The 21,765-nt window shown below is 35.0% G+C and overlaps 1 protein-coding gene across 2 annotated transcripts in view; it reads right to left on the bottom strand.

Moving 5' to 3' along the window:
• Positions 1 to 1,690: 1,690 nt before the first annotated feature.
• The window catches only part of LOC128997989 (ephrin-B1), a 211,317-nt gene continuing 191,242 nt past the window's right edge, over positions 1,691 to 21,765 (bottom strand). The window contains exons 3-6 of one of the 2 annotated variants that reach the window (XM_054423884.1): positions 13,908 to 14,076; positions 10,184 to 10,297; positions 8,554 to 8,718; positions 1,691 to 6,774 (exon numbers count right to left, since the gene is read on the bottom strand). In XM_054423884.1, coding sequence (XP_054279859.1) covers positions 6,647 to 6,774; positions 8,554 to 8,718; positions 10,184 to 10,297; positions 13,908 to 14,076 — 576 coding nt within the window. In that variant the 3' untranslated portion in view covers positions 1,691 to 6,646. Of the gene's footprint in view, positions 6,775 to 8,553; positions 8,722 to 10,183; positions 10,298 to 13,907; positions 14,077 to 21,765 lie in introns of both variants that reach the window. The other variant, XM_054423883.1, reaches the window with a different exon arrangement.

Consider the following 21,765-nt stretch of genomic DNA (forward strand, 5'->3'; position numbering starts at 1 on the left):
GAAACCATAAGGAAACTATTCATCTTTTAGGGGTGGGAACCAGGTCGAATAGTAGTGAATGAAGTAAGAAACAGGACATTGGTCTCAGATTTGAACCAGCTGGCTCAGAGTTCTATGGAGATCTTAATTTACTGACAACCCTCGTTTATTAAGCTAGGAATGCGACACTGCAAACTACACAGTGCTTGTGGGTAGCATTCTGGTTAGGGCTGGTTACCCACTGGTGTCGTGGACATCGTTTCTACAAAATATCGTTTGTTTACCATATAAAACCAACACATGTTATCAGAACAGAGCTTACACACTGCTGGCGACTTATGACCGAGACATCATCTGTGTTAGTGTGGAGACTGGTTGGCTGGTGTTGTTGATGGCCCCTGGATTACTTTATATGACTATAATAATGGTACAATACCTCGTCAAGTAGTCCAAATGATGATTGAGGTTAGAAACCTACATGTTTCGCCGTAAATACGGCATCGTCAGGGTTACAAAAACGAAGACATCGATGTCACACGCACACAATAAATACACGGATACGAACATTTAATTACGGAAAGACAAAATAAACATTTAATTGACATTGATAGGCCTATCACACGCACACGACACGGACGGTCCCGGCGCAGGTAGTAGACTCCTAGGCTACTAGAGTCTACTACCTGCGCCGGGACCGTCCGTGTCGTGTGCGTGTGATAGGCCTATCAATGTCAATTAAATGTTTATTTTGTCTTTCCGTAATTAAATGTTCGTATCCGTGTATTTATTGTGTGCGTGTGACATCGATGTCTTCGTTTTTGTAACCCTGACGATGCCGTATTTACGGCGAAACATGTAGGTTTCTAACCTCAATCATCATTTGGACTACTTGACGAGGTATTGTACCATTATTATAGTGACATCTTGTGTTTTCATTAGAAATTGGGTCAATCATATTTTTAAAAACCCTGCACCGTCGGCAAATAACATAAATTTGTCTTATGATGACATTTTGTACTCGACTGAGTAAGGCGTTGTCACTCAGAAAAAAAATTTTGGACAGCTTTAGTTTGGCCATTTTAAAACTTAATGCACTATTTTCGGACAAAAACATCATGTATTACGTTGTTGTTTTACACTTTACACACTAGACGATAAATTTCTTTAGGTCTTTTGTTAGGCCAACAAAACCTGTATTGCTCACTGCACTACACAACTAGCGGGATTTTAAATTGCAAAACCCTTTTTTGACTTGAATATTGCAACAGCAGGCAGCACAATGACCAGTCCACAGTAACAGCTGGTCACTAACTAAGGAGATGAACACATTTTAACCTTAAGTAATGGGTAAAATGGTTTGAGGTTAGAGCCTACTATCATAGGATGTGAGGGAAGGATATAAAAAACTGTACTGTTAAGTATTGAATTATCTCAACAAACACTTGTGTTCTTTAACATGAATACAGCTCAACCTAGGAGTCAAGTTTGGAACAAACTACACTTGGGCTTTGTTTGACTGTTAGGTCTGGTCAATGGCCGAGACGTGTAAGGCGACCAGGAGACCAAGGGTTCAGATCACATATCGTAAGGTCTTGTAAGCCACCTGCCAAATCAGGTATTTCATTACTGTTTACCCATCCTTGCTGTGGATGTACCTCTTAAGATGTTGTCAAGTTTAGAACTGAAACACAGGTAAAATGAAACTACCGAGTGTGTTGTCATACATTACAGTTATGTATTTTGTACAAAAATCAGTTATAAAATTAACATTTTCATAATATAGCTTAGTGTAATGACTAAGGTGCATAATATATATATATTTATATTTATAAATACATATAAGTATATATATATTTATATAGTACGAATATATAAATATATGTATTTATACGAATGTTTTTTACATAAAACGTCTACAATAGAATTTAATATTCTACGATATCTGGACACAGATACCATGGGAGGGGATCACACTGGATGTGGCTCTAACCGTATTTACAGGACAGTATGGTAGAGCCCCTGGCGTGGTAAATAATTAGACCATACTGATATGTCTCACCTCCGAGTCCGAATATTCTGGGATTTAGTATGGTTCAAAATTTTAATTTTTTATCAACTGATCACGATGTCAGTTTCTAATGAGTTCCCGACTTGACTGTACACTTTGAGAAGGAGATTTTCCTTTAAGTAACGATAAATGAAGTTTTGAATGATTTAAGAGCTATGATACATTATGGAATCCTGTATGAAAAATAATTTGCTTGACGTCAACATGTAAAAGTTTTGATTTCTAAGCTTACAGATGAGAGTCAATAAATTAACACATAAGACAATTGTTTTAATCCCTAACCTCAGTTGATGCATGTGAATAAAAATTACCGGTAGTTTACAAGCTATTGCGTAAAAAAAACACGTTTTCCAAGAATTATAGTGTGAAAAAAGCACTTTTCTTAAAAAAATTTCCCAGAAAAAGTAAGTAAGTTATTGTTTTATTTCTCTTGTTGGGGCAGATTTTTTCTTATGACATTGAGCAAATAATCTCTGTACAATGTTTCTTAATAATAATAAAGTTATACTAATGCTTCCTGATATTGGTAAGGTTTAAAAATTATACTATACATAATTCGCAAAGATATTTCAGAAACATAAGCAATATACATTACATACTATTGAATATTATGTTATGTAAATCAAGTGATTGTATTATTTGGACAAAAATCAGTTTTAAAATACAGAAGTTTAACTTAAACTGTCATTTCAACATGTTGTTTTGATTATTGGCTAGTTATGGATGATCTGTGTGGTAAATTGTTGATTTTTATATACAAAACGAAATTAGCTTAGCTTATTTTATTTAAGAAAAGAGGCTTAAGATGAAAATTCTAAAACCCAACAGAGTATAAAACTATAAAGCACGAAAAACTGAATTCCATGAATTAAATTTATAACCATGGAATGATTTTTGTAAAAGCTGCTGACATATTATATTATGATTATTGATTAGTCTCAATTAGTTACTCCTTGCATCTATAACACGATTATTTAATCAAGTAACACATAATTTACTCAAACTTGGTCATTATAGGGGCAGATAAATTATTATGTAATTATAAATATTGCAAAGGAAGGAGGTATTAATCCATTGAACGAGTTCAGTCTTATTAGAGAATTATTATGTTTAAAACCTAAACTAGTTCAAATTATTTAGTTTTCAAATATTTAGAGAGTAAAACATAATTGTGATAGATGATGAGAATTAACAAGTTGTAACATTTTGTTTTTAAGTAACTTCACACATTTAAAATATTATACATTGACATTGTTCATTCTAGAATTGATTTCAGAATAATAGCTTCATTTTTTATCTTAAACATTGTTAATGGAGTATAGTTATTCTCGATAGTTTTGAATAGAGTATTCAGCTTCAGGACCACTAAAGTGTCCCATGACTATTGAGCAGAAATATTGAGAATAGCCAAAATGTTGACAATAGGAATGATGAAGACAGTATCACATTATTGTATGTTTACATTGCCGAGTTGCGTAAGAAGTTATATAAATTTATGTTTATTTTGAACGTAACACTTTATATCAACTCATTCTTAAGAGCATCGTTACAAATGAATATTTTGTTGCTATAAAATGATAATCTACATGAACCTTTCTAAATAGGATACGTTATAACTAAAATATAAATAAAACTGTCATCTGCCATGAACTAAAACCTACAATTCTTTATAACGTTTGAAACTGAGACAGAAATAACACATTCCACATCATGTATGCTCACAAAAGATTATTTTAAATTTTACTTAGTATAGAATAAATAAAAAGTACTATTCTTGGTCAAAGTGGTAAAAGATAACTCAATAAATGAAAATCACAGGCAATTGAGTAGAGTTTTTGTTATTTCTATTAACAAACATACACCTCCGATGAGCTCTCAGAGCATTAGTGTAAACAATATGACATGCATATTCTCACAGTTGGAAACCAATAAATATATATTTAACAATAATCAATCCATAAAAAACTTCACATTATTGATCTAACATTATAACATACTACTACATTCAGGGACACCGTTGTACAGATTTTGAAACTAAAATCAACTCTCGTTGACACGTCTTAAAATAAAAGTACTTCTCGATAAAAAAAAAAAATCACAAACAGGCCTTAAAATACAGAAATTTACATATACAGTGGACAGTGATCATCTATTAGAATATTTATGTAATATACACATTCTGACTATTGTGCAATGTAATACGTTACACCAGGTAAATTAACTGTGATACACCCTCATGAAGATACAATCATACACTTTCTTATAATACATCGGATATCACATTTTCCAATAAAACAATCAATATAGTCTACAAAGTCCATCAGCAACAATACATTTAATTACAGTTCATTGACGGATTTTTTAATACAGTAATATATTGGCTAAATCATGATTGTATAACACAGATAAAAACTTACGTCTGTTTTTAACAACGTAATATCATAAGAAAAATAAAAAATAAAAATGTCATTGAAATTTGAGAATATTATCAAAAAGTAACCCTGATAAATCAAGTTTGGAACAAAATTATGGCAAATTAAATACAATTAAAAATTATTTATGCAACTAAACAGGCTATGGTTAGGTTATTTCTATGTGACATAAACTGCTGGACAAATCGGACACTTACATAATTCTTAGCCTAAAAAGTTTCAGTTGGACAATGAACTTACGTCTGACATTTTCTTCATGACAGAATAATCCGCTTGACAATAAGTTACTCCATCGGGTTCTATGTCACACATTTACGGTCAAATATTTTATGCTATAGTTAAATATAACTACTCATATTATGTACATTTGTTGAAGTCTTTCATTGTAATAGTTACTTGATGCAGAATATGGCACAAAAATACAGTTGGCTGGTAGACACACAATTGAATTTTTCATAATTTTTAAATCTTTGAAAGACAATTGAAGGAAAATTTTATAATTTAGACAAAAAGTGACATATGCATAACGTTTGCTTCCCTCTATATTTTAATCAAGTTGATAATCTGTGGGGGCTAGTTATGTTGGCATATATTAAAGTTATTTAAAATATAAATGACTTTTGACACCGTCAGAATCTGCTAATATCTTATATATATAATTCCTCGCATCAGCATTCATTTTACCACCTTAACCAAAACACTACTTCAACGATGGATAGTTATTATTATTAAAGATATTTGATGATAGATGTATGACATAGAACCACGGTACGGTAAAACTGACCTTACCGATTATCGCCCAAGCAATGTTGAAAAGATAGGTTGTGAAACGAATGAAAAGCACAATGAGGACCACTCATTAACACTAAGGTGCAACAAAGATGGAATGAATAATGGCACTGCAATGAGAAGTAAGGGGAGCTAGGCTATAGACTGTATGGCACAGGCCTGGGGCACACAGCTCCGTCACCCAAACACTCACAAGACTTGGTGAGTTGTATAACAATTATGTAATGGTCAACAACCAATATGAGAAGTAAAAAGATAAAAGGCGACTAACATTATATGAATGCAACATCAAATGAACCTGGGAGGTATTTTATAGGAGTAAAAGAACTAAGATACTGACAAATGTATGATGGAAAAACTGAGACAATAGCTAGGAAGAATTTTTAGGATGGTGTCAAATAATTTTGTTCCAATCATCTGATAATCGTAGAAAACAGAAAAATATTTTTCTCTCAGGATAATATAGGTGACAGAGCTTTGTGCCTTGAGTTGGATTATTTGAAAACTGCTGTGTTGCCTTGACAATGTTGCCGTGTTGAGCCGAATCTTGACAGAGTCAACATTTTAAGGCACAAATCTTAGTAAAGATAGTGGCACGAGCTTTTAAGCACCATTGAGACCGCTGTGCATACGCCGATTGCCCATCTCTAAAGAAATACATAATTCAGGATCCGACTGTAAAGTTTCACCAACTGAATTTTAATTTTATAACACCCGAATTACGGATCGTGGTAGGCAACGAGTGGTTATTGAAATTACACAAAACGCCCGACACGAGCAAAAGCCTCCCAAACTGACATATTCTGTACAAACGTCGACTGAGAAATGAAACTCTACTTCTGCGAGAACGTTTCAGATAGATTTTCAGAACACAAGGATCAAATATCACTTATTCGGCACAAATATTTCCGTTAAACTCGCTACACGCATTCACTACAATAATCTCTGTACAAAATACGTTCTATAATACAGGACGTCTCACAGCTTGACGCGAGCATTTCTCCTACTTACACCGACACATCTTCTACAAAATTTACAATATAAAATAAAATTTGTATACAAATTTTCACGATTTTCGTTAGTAATTACAAACCGGTCCGAATAGGGACTTACAAATAAGGCGAAATAACAAAACGTTCCTAAGTAATCGCTTAAATAGAGTAAATAAATAATATATATGTACAATAAATTATAGTTAATCGCGCCGTTTGTCGAATACGGCCCGTTAAATAAGAAACGAGAGTATCTACAGGAGTGAAGGCAAGACGCTGGATCAGTCTTGAATGGAAATGCTGCCCGAAAAGCTGTATCAGTACGTCAAACGATCTACACTACGAGCTCCAGAGAAAAGGTATAAGTACGGAGTAGGGCGAGGGCCCTATCGGCCGACTAGACAGCAAACAATGACTGAGACGCAGAGCCAAAGCGTGGGGCTGAGACTGTAGCCTCTGTTGTAGGTCAACTCTTCGTTCTTGACCACTTCGTTTGGATGTTTGTCGTACTCACCTGCAGAAATGACAAAAGTATTATACTCTGACAAAATTAATGATATATCATAAAATATAAGGGTTCTGCTGTGGTTGAAAATATTCCATTTTGTAACAAATATGTCTTAAGAGTCTGGGATTATGGTGGTTACTTAAGGTAACTGGTTGATACTAGACATTGTCTTGTAATACCAAAGTGACTAAAAGTTTTGACATCTGTAATGCTTTAGCTTTAACGAAACAGTCAACGTAACGTTAAACAAACTTATAAGAGTTATGTAACACAGTAGATTTTCACTCCCTTGGGATAAAAGGTTTTTTTAGAACATAGTATTACCTGAGGTGGACTCATATTTTACTGAATTATTATATTATCAATCAGCTGTAAACTCTCAGCCAGTCATAGTTTTGGCAAAAGCATCTATGTGGGAGAATATAGTTTTAGTTAAGGGTGCGCTCTACCTGTCCGCCGCACGCTAATACAAGGTTTTAGGATCTCCTGTCATTGTCGGCTTAGTTATTAACCGATTGATATTAAATTTATATTCATTTATTCATTTCTTATTTTTGTAGGCTTGTATTGTTTTAATTTTTTAGTAATAGTATAATTTAAGTGGGAAGTGACTGGAAGTGGGATTTTAAATACTTTTAAATAAGTTTTTTTCTAAAGCATTTCACACATACATTTGTATGTGCAAGTTTGTACATGCAATGTTTGTGGTTTGTGCATGTTGTTGTTTGAACAGTTGTGTGAATTTTTAGAATAAAATTAAAACAATAGAGTCATAAATTTGAGTCTAAAGAATAAGGAACCTTCTTAAGATGAAAACTTTTTTAAGTTAACTGAGTAATTTGAGGGGACTTAAACGTCTGCAAGCGCTTCTCACGGCGCTGATCAATGGCGCAACATAGCTACTGAAGCCCAGCTAAGAGTTCTGAGCTGAGGTAGAGCGCACCCTTAAATTATATATTACAAAAATATTTGACAACTGGGAATAGTTGGTGAAGGTAGATGAAGATTCCAGGACCAAAACGGAACTCCCATGTTCCTACTTACACAATAAGCCACAGTAAATTGTACCAAGCAAGGTAGTTGGATCAGTGTATTATCTTATCACCATTGGCTTTCCCATGTGAATTGTCTCGTAAGAGAACTTTTATGTCTTTATAGCACTCAAAGAGAAGTAAGAAATACAGGATACATTCAATGGTGCACTTAAGTGGTGTCTAGCACCGAGTCGCTGGTGTCTAGAGCAACTTCTATTCGTCATCTCCTTCCGCTCTCCTTTCCCCCCTCCCCATCACGTACTACAGCGTGCAACGCTATTGGAAGACCCTGTGCGCTTTTGATGTACAACAATGCTATGTGGCCATCGCCGTTCAGGCTCTTCATTGCTTGGTACAGGTACATTTCCGCCCCAACATACCAGAGCTAAAAGCACACGGTTGTCCCATAAGCTTGTATCCTCTGTATCTTACTTCTCTGTGAAGCACCGAAAATATTAATAGCCTAAGATGAAAAACAGTTGACATTTGAAAAAAATTCAAGGGAGTTAGGTTTTTACTGGATACATGATTCACTTGGATCCCTGTTAGCTTGTCAAATTCAAGGAATTAATTAGGATTGAAGGGAATCCTCTTGGAAAATCTCGAACCTAGAACCAAAAGCACAATACATCTTCTCACAAAGCATGTCTTGCCCTGCGTTCAATGGGTGTCTGTATATACATGACAGGACAATATTTTGTAATATAGGAGCAATATTTTGTATTTAGGAGGATACTTTGTAATTACTCACTTGACTTCTTGGTAGTTGGCTTTGGACTATCATAGTTGATGGTGGGCGGCCTAGGAGCGAAGGTAGGGTGTGGTACCGGCGCAGTAGGCCTGTGAGACGGCATGTGGCTCACCGGTGTTGAAGTGCTTACACTGGTCACTGCGGTGGTAGTGGCCGCATGACTAACTGCTAAAACATGACATAACGTTATACATAAACAAATGCCAAGTACACAGTATAACATCACTAACTCGACACCGATAACTCAACAGTCAACCGCTGATAGGGTGCACGGGGACAAAAAAAAAAATTCCAGAATTCTTAGTTTTGAATGTTGAATATTCGACTTGAGTTCAAAGGCTTGAGTAAAAAGCGATGGTTTGATGCACTTCATGCTCGTCCTTCCAATCTAACATGCTGTGTTTTAAAATGGTGAGTTAAAATTCACTACAGCAGCTGACTTTTATTATGAAATTTTCAAAAACCATAAATACTTTGGGTCATTATTGTACACTCATCACTATCAGTAATTTTTACTTTTGCTGGTAGTTAAAACAAAATATTTTATGGCTATTTAGTGTAGGTAAATCTTCTATTACAATTCCCAATTGGGGAAAACCATGTTTTTTTGTTTTTATAACTGGACATAGATAACTGACAACCATTTATTCTGGGCTTCCTGGACAGAAGCTCATGCTCTTTAACTGATGGACCAAATGTATAAAACAGTGCTTCTGAGCAAATATACATAAAAAGTTAATTTAGAAATATTTTCACCACTTTAAGGAACACAGGACACAAGCAAAGGTATTTCCAGTAGTTTCCTACAGTCAGTGATCCATATTATGAATTTTAGTCCAAACAGTGAAATATACACAAAATCATTAAGAGTCTTCCTTAGTGGTAGCCATGTTGGATTTCTTCCCCATAAGAACAATGTTAAACATTACATCATTTGTGGACACGTAACGGCGTTATTTGTTAAGATATAGCTTTGAAATTTATAATTTGTATTTTTAACATAATAGACTCGTGACTGAGGTTTTTGAATTTCGAAAATCCATTTTCATTTCCTTTCAATAATTAGCTTAATTTTAAGCTAATTAATAATCAATTTTTCATTATAAAAATTAAAAATTGTGAAATAAAAAACGTCAATCTCTAGAGGACCGCAATTCCTTAAATTTAACTCCTTATCCATAATTATATGACAATTTGCTGATGAGATATTTGGACCCAAAGTTAACATTGTTCTTATGGGGAAGAAATCCAACATGGCTTCCACTAAGGAAGACTCTTAAGACCGGACTTCTTTGCAATCTTCAAAAAAATCATAAATTTGCAAATAAATGAGTTTAGTAGTTGTCAGAACCCCTTCTGCTCATTCAACTTGAAACTGATAAAAAGTTAATTTAAATATTGTGGACCATGAAAATACAACATTTTAACTAGTTTTTAGAGGGGCATGTCTGCATTAGTTTTGAAAACATGATGAAGAAACAATATTATTTTAACCCCTTTTAGTTTTCGTTTGGTTAGAGAGGTTGACATGAGTTGTGTGATCGTGATGTACTGAAAAGATGCTTGCTAATAAATTAACTTTGATTTTTGAAATTCAAATAATTAATGTAATTTCTGCAGCAATACTCACTCTGGTTGTTGTGCATCTCGTCTGGTCGGCAGCACACTTTGAACACAACCTTCATGTTGTTTGTGGAGCACCGACCCCCGATGCGGCGATGTAGATCATCTTTTGATGAAGTTGCTGGAAACACAGTCTACATTTGAAATGGTACTAGAGAGAAAGATTTAGCTCAAACTCTTGTCTAACTTGGAAGTAAATCTTTTGTCGAAGAACATTATAAACTGTAATAAACTGATGACTTGTGGTAACTGAATTGAATCTGAACTGAATTTTCAATTTTTATGATTTATATGATAAGGCTTAGGATAAGAATATAAGCACTTTAATTACGACCCAGTAAGTTGTCCTCAGTTATACTACTATTAATGATATTTACTTTGCATTATCAACTGTTATAGCTTGTGCTAGGTGTTTGTTTTTGATTTTAGTCAACTTGAATAAATCAAGGATAGTGAACTGGCGAGAGCCATCAGAAAGACAGCAATCATAAATACAACTAATACAAATCAAAATTAAGGGTGAGAATCAATGATAGAATTTTAATGTTACTTGCACTACTTCTTGTTATGTACAGAGTATATTTCAAGTGCGATGGGACGAAAGTCTGTTTTACAATGTGTGGACACACGTTTTGAGGACGAAGCACATTCATGGATAAAGTAATGCAACATACATAGACAGTGGGTTAGGTATGAATTATTTATACATATACCTAGTCAATCCCCAGCATACCAAAGCCAACTCTTTCCTTTCTTTAGCATTTCCTTTATTACAAAACTTGCTACTTTAAATGTGTTATTTATATATTTTTTTGATGAACAGAGATCATTAAACTAGAGTTTTCATAAGGAAACTCCTTTTTAAACAGAGTGAAGCAAAAACATGAAATCATACAGATGTTTAATCTCAAACCACAAAAAATTAAATGTTATCCAATCAAAAAACTTCCATGGCAAAATTGTTTTTAACAAAATAGTTTTAATTTTACCCAGCAAACACAGTGAACATTCCTGCTACTTTGCTTAACACATTTCCATTAAGGTCAAGTTTATCGCTTGAGGTTTGAACAAGGAATTTTCTACTTCTAACAAATCTCGTTTGTGACTTAGGTCAGGGTAGTTATTTTTAAGAAACAACCACGATACAACGTATTTTATGCTAACTGACGACAGCACGGACGACGCATCGTTGTCTTGGAATTCCATACTTGCCTGGAATCCTCTGGAGGGGGTGATAGTGACATCCGGACAGGACAAAAATATACTGAGTTTATTGTAGGATTACAAGATCAAACGTGTCCCGTACGCTCAGGAATCTTTGAGAGGTTGTATCAAGAGTATAATGTGTTTACGTAATAGGACTAAAACTACATTCATATGACATACAACAAGTCACAAGTAAAGAGGTACAGCACTCATGTTGGGAATCAGAATCTAGATATAGTTAATAAACTAACTAACAAGTTGTACATATTAGTTATGTATATTAATCGGTCACATTAATAAACCACATGTTAATAGAAATTACTTAGGTACATGTTTTAGAGAAGCTAGAAAGAAACAAGAATTCCATAAAAATATCACCAAGACAATAACTTGTTCTTAAATAATCAGTTGCTTATTGAATAATTTGGGTTGTAAACCGCACTGCTTTGTACACAATTTAAAAACTCTACCATTTAACAGAAATTTTAATAATTTGTAGTACTTTATACTTTACAATACATACTTTTCCTTGTTTGGACTAAGTATTTAGTTTCATTAATTGGTACTTTGTTTAGTGAATCATCTTTGAGTAAATAATGTTTAGATTTTGAGGTTAACGTTTGGACCAGATGGGGTGTGGGCTGTTTTCATAGGAAAACCTTATTGCCATTATAGTTGAGAGTGGACACGGGTCTTTTGAGACCTACAGGAAAGCTTTTTGCTAATAGAAACCACACTGACTTCAAATACTGGTTTGATCATCTTGTTGGTTAATATTAGGTAGACAAATTAGAAATATAGGTCATTGTAGGAATACTTCCAAATAATTAACCACAGAAAATATTAATAACACATAAAAAAAGAAGTTTTATAAGTTTAACTTTAATGCAAAAATAAATGCTTTGATATTTAAATCACGTTGATACAAAATTTTGTTGAATTTCACCAAAAACTATATATCCTTAGGATGGATTTTTAGAATTAAAATACAAGACACAAAATGAGTCAAACTACAAGGTGAAAATATTCAAATAAAAAATACTGTACCTACCTTTTAATGTAAAATTATATCTGGACACTAAACAATAAAAATAATTGCAGTTGGTTGAATATTACAGTTATATTGTTGAATGACAGTTCAATCAGTTTTCCAATAAATTCCAATCCACAATGCATTGACGATGATAAAACACAAGCTTTAAGTGAGATTTTAGAGTCTAAATTATACCAGTGCATCAGTAAATGGACCCAAAACTCAAAACCCGTTAAAGATCGAACTTGCTGTGCCTTGGGAGTTGAACTTCTGAAGAGTCGGTATTCAGTGATTCAGTGAAAGCTTTTGAAGAGCCTTATTTCATTCTCTGATTCATGCACTCTTAGCTTGTATTTGATAAATGTGGGTTTTAAAACCGAGTAGTCAGTAGTGCGCTTAAAAGAGCGGCAATGTAAGCAGAATATTAGCTCAGTTTTAACACTCCTAAATAATTATGTTTTATCATAGTGAGCTACTGGCCTTTGGAATAAGATTTAACCTGGATAAGGTTTACTCTCTATAATTAATTTAAATAGAATGACAATATAATCATTATACTTAACCTTAAACTATGTAAATATTTGAAAAATTTGATTTAAAAAGTATAGTTTCATGAATATTTAATTTTATCCTCTAAATCTTCAGAAAAAATAACACCATCCAAAAAATCACTACTTTCTAACTAGAAAGTTTGTTTAGTTTTCAATATTGGTTCTTGTTGTTTGTAAACATTGCTGTTTTCAACCATACAGTTGGGATAAAAGTGAGATTTCACAATTTATTTGTGGATTTAAGAAAAATTACATGTCCGATTTTCTGTCTTCTTATGTCCAAAGCTTTGTAACCAATCTAGCAAATAAGACTGCAAACGCCAGTTGAGCCTACTCAGACTACTCAGTGGTATTATATGGAGCAAGAGGGCAACAAAATGTCTGTCATAGCCCCACTAACATGCAGGGAGTCCCAGAACTTTTTACCAACCTTGGAGTCCCAGAACTCTTTACCAACCTTTTAGGTATCATCATAGATTAAAAGGAGTGTAGGGGTCCCGGCCACTGGTCTTAAATTCAGGGACCATATTTATATAATCTAACCTAACCAAATTGCTATATCCGTATTAGGGCCAGAGGTGGCCGATTCTCCGTTTCCCGATTAAAAGAGTAGACACTTTTAATCTATGTTATCAGTCATGGGCCAAATACAAACTATAATATCATGCTAAGAATTTCCAAAACTTAAAACTTATACATATGCCATTTACTCTTTTTCACAAAACTATTTTTTATTTGTAAACAGATTTTTTTGTAATTTGATATTCGGTATATAGATTGGTAATGTAAAGACTTATTTTGAGAGGGGAAAAACATCCAGGAATGAAATCTTAAAAGGTAGAGTTCGGGACACCATGTATAACCAAACCTAGCCTTGCTTCTTAAACCTGAGTAGGTGGTCATTCTCTGAACTTTTCTTCTATTTGACAATGGCTACTTACAGATGAAATAGTAGTCTTGTCCTGGTTGGAACTCTAGTCCCCCAGGCTGAGGTGTGAAGGATCGGAAGGTGATGGTAAAGTACATTAGCTTGTACGGTTTGTCACAGATCGCGATGATCCGTGGGTTAGGGTTTGTAATGCGACACGTGTCGTACTCTTCCTTGGACACCTGGAAACATCGTAAATCTTAAGAATCAGACTTAAAATGTAATGTCACTTTAGCAAATCATTGTCACTGTTGTGGTGGCTATAACATTAGACACCTGTAAAGGATAATGCTATCAGTCAGTGCGGTGTTTTAATTGTTTAAATAGATCAAGGCATTGGATCAATATGATAAAAGTTTGATAAATTTCACAGGAATGGAAGAAGACCTTATGTATTGGGTGTGGCCTGCGATGAGAGTACAGTAATAAATGAAATTATGAAAACACAATGAAATTGTAATATATTAAGCCAGTGATTATATTAAAACGTGAATATTGTTTCCGGAAACTGTCTTAAATGTTAGATCAAATTACTATGTTAAGAAAGTACCATTCTTTCGTAGGATGATTATTTTTTACTATCGTATACGTTAATGAAATAAATTCTGCGAGTATTTTGGGTCTCCAAAGACACATATAATAACTTGCAAGTCGTTGTTAAAAAATATTGTCATGCACTCTTTTAAGTTTTCTGAATCATTGCTAAATATAATACATGAAAAAACCTATTCGTCTATTGGGTCTGATGATGATTGGAGTGTCCAATTGAAATCGATCACCACTTACCAACTTTTATATGTATTTACCGTCTTGTAAGTCAACAGTATAAGTGTAAATATATTATTACAAGTGTTATTAGAGGTATATATTTTTGCTTTTTTTCAGGTCATTTAATAACACGTATGATGCTGATCAAGAAGTTATTCTCTAAATATAATACCAAATGAATACCTAAAAATGTAGTACAAATTATTGTAAGTTAATACTCATTCTTTTTAGTAAATTAACTCAGATGAAAAAATGTACAATACCATACAAAAATCATAATTTTTTATCCGCAAAAATGTGAATACAATCTTTGTTACTATTGGTTTTACATATGAGATAATGAAACATGAAAAAACCTCTTTTTCGTTGACCTTTCATGACATGTTTGTGAACAATTCCAAAACCAAAATGAGAAAGCAGTCATATAGCATTATGTGATTTTTTGGAAATGGTCTAAATACCAGCTTATGGTAAACCATATTGCCAGCAACTAGTTTTGGCACAAAAGTGATGTAATTTGTGGATTACTCTAAGAAGGTATTCATACAATTTCTAATATTTATTGACAATACCCGTAATGCAATGTAAATTAAGTGAAACACATTTATTTATCCCCTACCATACACATAATGAGTAAACAAAGAACAATGTGTTAATTAATACACATTTTTTAGGTTAATAAGGTGTCATGCTTATAGGATAGGTTTACATCGCCAGGCACCTGGAAAAGTTCTTAATGTGAAAGTAAGAGTCCAGTCTATAAGCAGAGTGGATTACCGCCAGGGTCCCGCATATATATGTCTGATTTTATAATATTTTAACAATACCAATAATACTTTTGGATGTTTTGCACATCAAAATACAGAAATATAAAATTCGTACAACACATGAAGACGATTTGGGATCACAAATTTCAGTTTCAGATTGAAAGAGCAACCACGTTCTGCTTCTTGTTTGGACCAAAAACAAAATCCGAAACCAACCGGGAGGCAGTGACAACATAATAACTCTTCCACCCTCTTTTTACGTTAATTCAAAGGTTAAGAGACTAAAGATAAAAATTAATTCCAACACTCCCAGCAGTTTCTGACGGATGCGGGCAGGCTGATGACCTTTATTTTATTGTTTTTAAAGTGAAATATTGGAATATGTTTCCCCTCAACTTAAGGCAGATCGTCAAGAGAAAAAAGCAATCATTAAAAATTAACATTTCCTTTTCCATTTTCCTTCACCAGTATCATATTTTTTGTTTACGAAAAAAGAAAATGTGTTATCTTTGTGTAAACGGTGTACAAAGGCAATAAAATGTATGGTACATATGATTTGCTAGACAACAGCTTATCATGCCTATTTACACAGCCTGTACATTTCCGATGTGTATTTTTGAACACAAGCAATGTCTAAGACGAGGCAGGTACGTCACTACACTGTGTCCATTTACCCTACTCACGACGTGACTCCCCCCGAGGCCTGGGGACACGCCCATGTTATCATCTTCTCCAAACTTCACAAAGTCCAACGTGCGATACTGCAAACTGCCCCATCAGTCTTAACTCCATCCTCTCGAAACTCTCCAAGTCCTCCCAACGGGATCTGACCGCCCAAAGTCACTCGGCCTCCTCTATACACAATCTTCCGTGTTGAAACTCCTCAATCTCCACCTCACCGCCTAGGAACCCAATCATATAGTACCTTCTCCAACCTATTCACCCTCCACACAGGTGTCCTTCATGGCGCCATCAGCCTCTGCCTGACCCTGAAGAAGACCTGAACCTACCTAGGAGTTAAACTCGACTCAAAACCGTACTTTGTCCCCTTGCGTAATGCTCCGACAACACTTAAAACCCCCGTTTGACCAACCGTACGAACTAACCTATTAAATGACCCCAACCCATACCCCTACACCGACAACCACAGTGAACCCTTACTGATCGCCTACCCTCGCTAGTAGATGCGACAGGTACCTCTGCCTAGTAGCACACACCACTTGCCCAGCCCTATTGGAGGGAGCGTTTCACGAACTCCAAATTTCACCAAATCCAATAGTAAAATATAAACTATTGGTAGTAGCTATCAACCTCACCCCCATTGGACAGTCATCATCGCTACTAAAACGTCACGGCCACGTCACGACGTCAAATATTATTTTGATACTCAAGGAGAAATTGTAAGACGTGATCAGACATGCAAAATGTTCAACTAGCACCTACAATTATCTTGGCCTATCGCACGAAGTCGTTGTTAGAGGAAAACAATGCGATAAAATTAATGTAAAGGGAAGTAAAAATAGGCAAATGCGCGGTAAGTGAGGTAGGCCATAAAAGTGAAACGGGCTGGGGGTACGGCTCGGCAAGGTGGGGCTGTATGTGATGTATTCAAACCCCTATCGTAACACTGTACTTTTACGACCCCCCAACTAATTACATTGATGACGAATAAGTACCATTCTTTCGCGGGGTAATTTGGTTTTACGTCCGTGTAGGTCGAAGAAATAAAACCCGGGGTATTTTGGTTCTTCAAACGCTCTGCTTGTTTTTAAACCTCGTAACTATGTTTGCTGTTGTTTCGTGTTGTAGAACAGACAGAAGACGATTAGCTGAAAGTAATTCGTGATTTCGTGATCTTAGTTTTCAAACATATTTGGATTTTTAACGATTTTTTATGACTATATATGGTAAGATTTTTATAAAAACAGTTTCTCTTCAAACTTCTCTCACTGCCCATAGACAATCATAGAACTACAATGATTCATCTTACAAATAATCATATAAAATTACAAATATTTGTATACCTTACCTTGTATACCTTGTAATGCGTTCCCAAAAGATCTTATTACGCTTATGAGCAATTCTACCAAATTTAGTTTAAAATTGCCAACTAAAATATGACGATCGGTAATAAGAGTTGAGTGATTTATACACATATTATATATTTGAACTATCCAAAAATGATCATCGACAAATGATTACTGGAACAAAACGTAATTAATCCAAAGCATTAATCAAAACAGTGGCCAGGTGATGATGACTTGGGCGTCATTCCCAAATATTGATTGTTTGGCTCTTATTTAGCAGCTAAGTCACCCAGTAAAATATATGTTGGAATAACAATCATTAGAAATCCAGGGATTCAAAGGAAAAAGTTAACTATTATTATAAAAACTACTTACAAGTTTGATATGACATGAAGTTAACATTTTACGAATAAGTACGAATTTTTATACGGTTTCCAAAATTTTCGTTGATGAAAGATAAATTAGTAAACGATTTTCAAGCCTTTAAATCCACAAATCGAACACAATCTTACCATAGGAACAAATTTCCTGGCGAACTTTAGATGGAAACTAATTTACTGAACTAGTATGGATAGTCACGAAGTATTGACGTAGCGTTGTTCGCCGGACCTAAACCGATGGTTTTAAAATTTAATTAGTCGAAAGACAAGCAAAGACTTGCGACCGCACGCAAGTCTTTATCGTCACGAGATCGAACGGAACATGGGAATACTGAGATCAGATTAAACACAAGTAGGTTAATACGACAAATTCACTATTTATGCATGTTGTAGCTTAACATGTTCAGCAACTGAACATGGGAATACTGAGATCAGATTGAACACAAGTTGGTTAATACGACAAATTCACTATTTATGCATGTTGTAGCTTAACATGTTCAGCAACTGAACATGGGAATACTGAGATCAGATTGAACACAAGTTGGTTAAAACGACAAATTCACTATTTATGCATGTTGTAGCTTAACATGTTCAGCAACTGAACATATGAATACTGAGATCAGATTAAACACAAGTAGCCTAGGTTAATACGAGAAATTCACTACTTGTGCATGTTTCAACTGAACATAGGAATACTGAGATCAGATTAAACACAAGTTGGTTCGTACGATAAATTCACTACTTGTGCATGTTGTAGCTTAACACGTTAAGCAACTCTGATAAAACTTTGATATCGAGTAATTTCGTGAACCTAGGCAGTGATGTTCAAAAATGCTTTAATGAAATTACCTAGAATGTAAGTTATGGGAAAACATGTTGTTAACTGGATTACCTTATTGGTATGTTTTATGTACGATTTTTCATTTTTTTTTCAACTAATACTTGTTTACCCTTCAAGCTCAAAATGAAATTTTCTATACAATTTTTTGTTAATGGGAGCCTCATGTGTTTTCATAATCTGAAGTACTTTTACAAAGTTCTTCAAGTAAATTTACATTACAAAAAGCAATTTTCGACAGCTATTCCATCAGAGTATTGGTAGGTAGTCGCTCCTTTGGAATGAAGTGAATATAATCTGGGTTTGCATTTTTGTGGTAGTGGCTCTTAGAAATATCTCACCAAACTCTATTAAGCTTAATTTTACATTACTTTTACAAACAGAACAAATTTGTTTTATAGTTTCTGTGGAAAAAAACAGTCCCCCTATTATTCCACAAACATAAAACGAGATCATTCCTTAATCTTTACACCGATTGGGAAACATACATTCTATATCAACGCTCATTTTTCGACCATGAAAACTCTAGAACCGAATTCAAATCGTAAGGATTTATGTTTGACGAAAATAATTTACATAGACGTTCACACCTTATTGTGTTGACCTACCACTAGAGAGGTTTAAGTTGGCTTTATTCCCGAAGAGAAAGACTAAAGACCATTTCATTGTACACCGACAGAAGTACAAGACGACTGGAGCAGAGATCTCGTGTTGCATGTTGCATCGTCTACAGTCTACACTTGGTGTAAATTTATCTATCCGTGTTATTTCTGGAGCAGCCAACACCAACAGACAGGCAAGGTGTTTGAGTAGAAGTGTGTTGACAAACAGCCGAGACTGCAAACAGTTTCTTTGGAAAACGATTGATTCATTATGAGACTTTAAATAAATTATGTTAAAAAGATTAAAATACGGACTTAAGGGGTGAGTAGGTGATTTGTCTTATTTCATAATTTGCCGAAATATTTACATTTGTATATCTGTACAAAATAAAGTATAAACATTATACTTTGGTCGGACTTCTAGCGTAGCTATGTTTGCACCCCTTACAGGCAGAACCAAGATCCGCTCATGGGATTTATATAGGGATTTGTAAATTCATAGATATTAGGTTTTTAAGACGGGTTGATAATGTGAAATAGCTGCCTAGAATAACATTATAGTGTTCAACAGTTCGTTAGTTAATTACCTCACAATACAAAGGACTAGTTGAGTAATTATTGCTAAGTGGGAAAGGATTCTGGCCAGTGGTGACTGAAATTTAGATAACTCCTGAACCACTAGGTCAAGACAAATGAACGAATAGTAGAGTAGTCTTAGCGGAATAGCCTATCGAGGGTTTCGGAGATTGTATAATGTAAATGTGTGATTTTTTTGTTGGGGATAATGGGTTCTACATGAAGAGGCATTGCATGGTAAGTCTACAAGTAAAAAATAAGAGATGAATGACATTATTTTCCTACAAACAGCTAGAAAACTTTTCTCACACGAATTCAAATTGTAAGATAAATAATTCAGGCACACTAAATTGTTGGAGTGAAGCATTGAGACATTAAACTCAAATGTTGTCTAAATCATCGATACACAGTCTCAAACATTTTTGTTTTGAATCCGGAAAAGGATAAAGAAGACCGGGTAGACTCTAAATTGTAGAAGTGGCAGTAGGTGAGGAAGTGACGAGGCCTAAGTTATGGCCGTTGTAAACATTTTCCAAAACACCCGACCAAGTATCGAAACCAAAATGGTGTCAAGTAATCTGATAGGTCAGCCCTTACATTTCTCCGTCTCCAACGACATAATTAATTTTAGATTTATTGTTGGACGTAAAGATGTCAGGAAAGGGGGAGAAGGAGTTACATCCGCTTTTATTAGTCCGTCATATATCCATGGGTTGCAGTTGATCAGAACATTTTTACGTGGGCCTGTCCGTTTTCAATTGCATTTGAAGCAGTATAGTTCTTTTAAAGTAGTGAATTTGGTTAGGATTTTGTTAACATTATCATTGTAATCTTAGAGCGAAAAGTCAAGTGCAAAAATACAATTTGTAGGATTAAATCAATCATGAAACAGTTTTTGTAAGAAGTAACTGTTAAAAACATCTAGGGAACTTGAATTTTTCAGTTAAGTTTAAACAATTCCAACAAATCGTTAACTAATACTGAGAAGGTAGATGAAGTCGAATAAAGATTACGCTACAAAAACCGTTTTCTTTGTTGTCATTATCTAAGTACATTAGCGGCAAGTGAAGTAAAGGGATTGCAGCCCAAGGAAACCTTCTAAACATCACCGAATACTTGGGTGTACCTTGTCCTTGTATCGTTACTGCCTCCTTACAAAAAAAATATGTTATAAACTACCAATAACTGACCACGCCGGAAAGTTTCCATTAAATAATCGCAGTTTATTCTCGTAAGTGGTTTAAAGTATTAAATCAAAGCAGTGTTAACATTAAAACCATCGCTAAAACTAAGCTGATATACTACCAACTATTAGAATAGAATATACAGAGTTCGTGGGCAGTACTGACGTCACTAGTACTACCAACCAAACAGTACACAGACAGTAGGGACTAGGGAGGAGTGCTAGGGCTCGTGGGCACGGGGCAGTACTGACGTCACCAGTACTATCAACCAAACAGTATACAGACAGTAGGGAGGAGTGCTAGGGCTCGTGGGCACGGGGCAGTACTGACGTCACCAAGACTACCAACTAAACAGTACACAAACAGTATACAGATAGTAGGGAGGAGTGCTAGGGCTCGTGGGCACGGGGCAGTACTGACGTCACCAAGACTACCAACTAAACAGTACACAAACAGTGTGTAGTAGGGAGGAGTGCTAGGGCTCGTGGGCACGGGGCAGTACTGACGTCACCAAGACTACCAACTAAACAGTACACAAACAGTATACAGATAGTAGGGAGGAGTGCTAGGGCTCGTGGGCACGGGGCAGTACTGACGTCACCAGTACTACCAACCAAACAGTATACAGACAGTAGGGAGGAGTGCTAGGGCTCGTGGGCATGGGACAGTACTGACGTCACCAGTACTACCAACCAAACAGTATACAGACAGTAGGGAGGAGTGCTAGGG

This window comes from Macrosteles quadrilineatus, unplaced genomic scaffold (genome assembly GCF_028750875.1).
Source record: "Macrosteles quadrilineatus isolate MER2022 unplaced genomic scaffold, UCM_ALF_1.0 Scaffold_7__1_contigs__length_78375512, whole genome shotgun sequence".
Classification (NCBI taxonomy): domain Eukaryota; kingdom Metazoa; phylum Arthropoda; class Insecta; order Hemiptera; family Cicadellidae; genus Macrosteles; species Macrosteles quadrilineatus.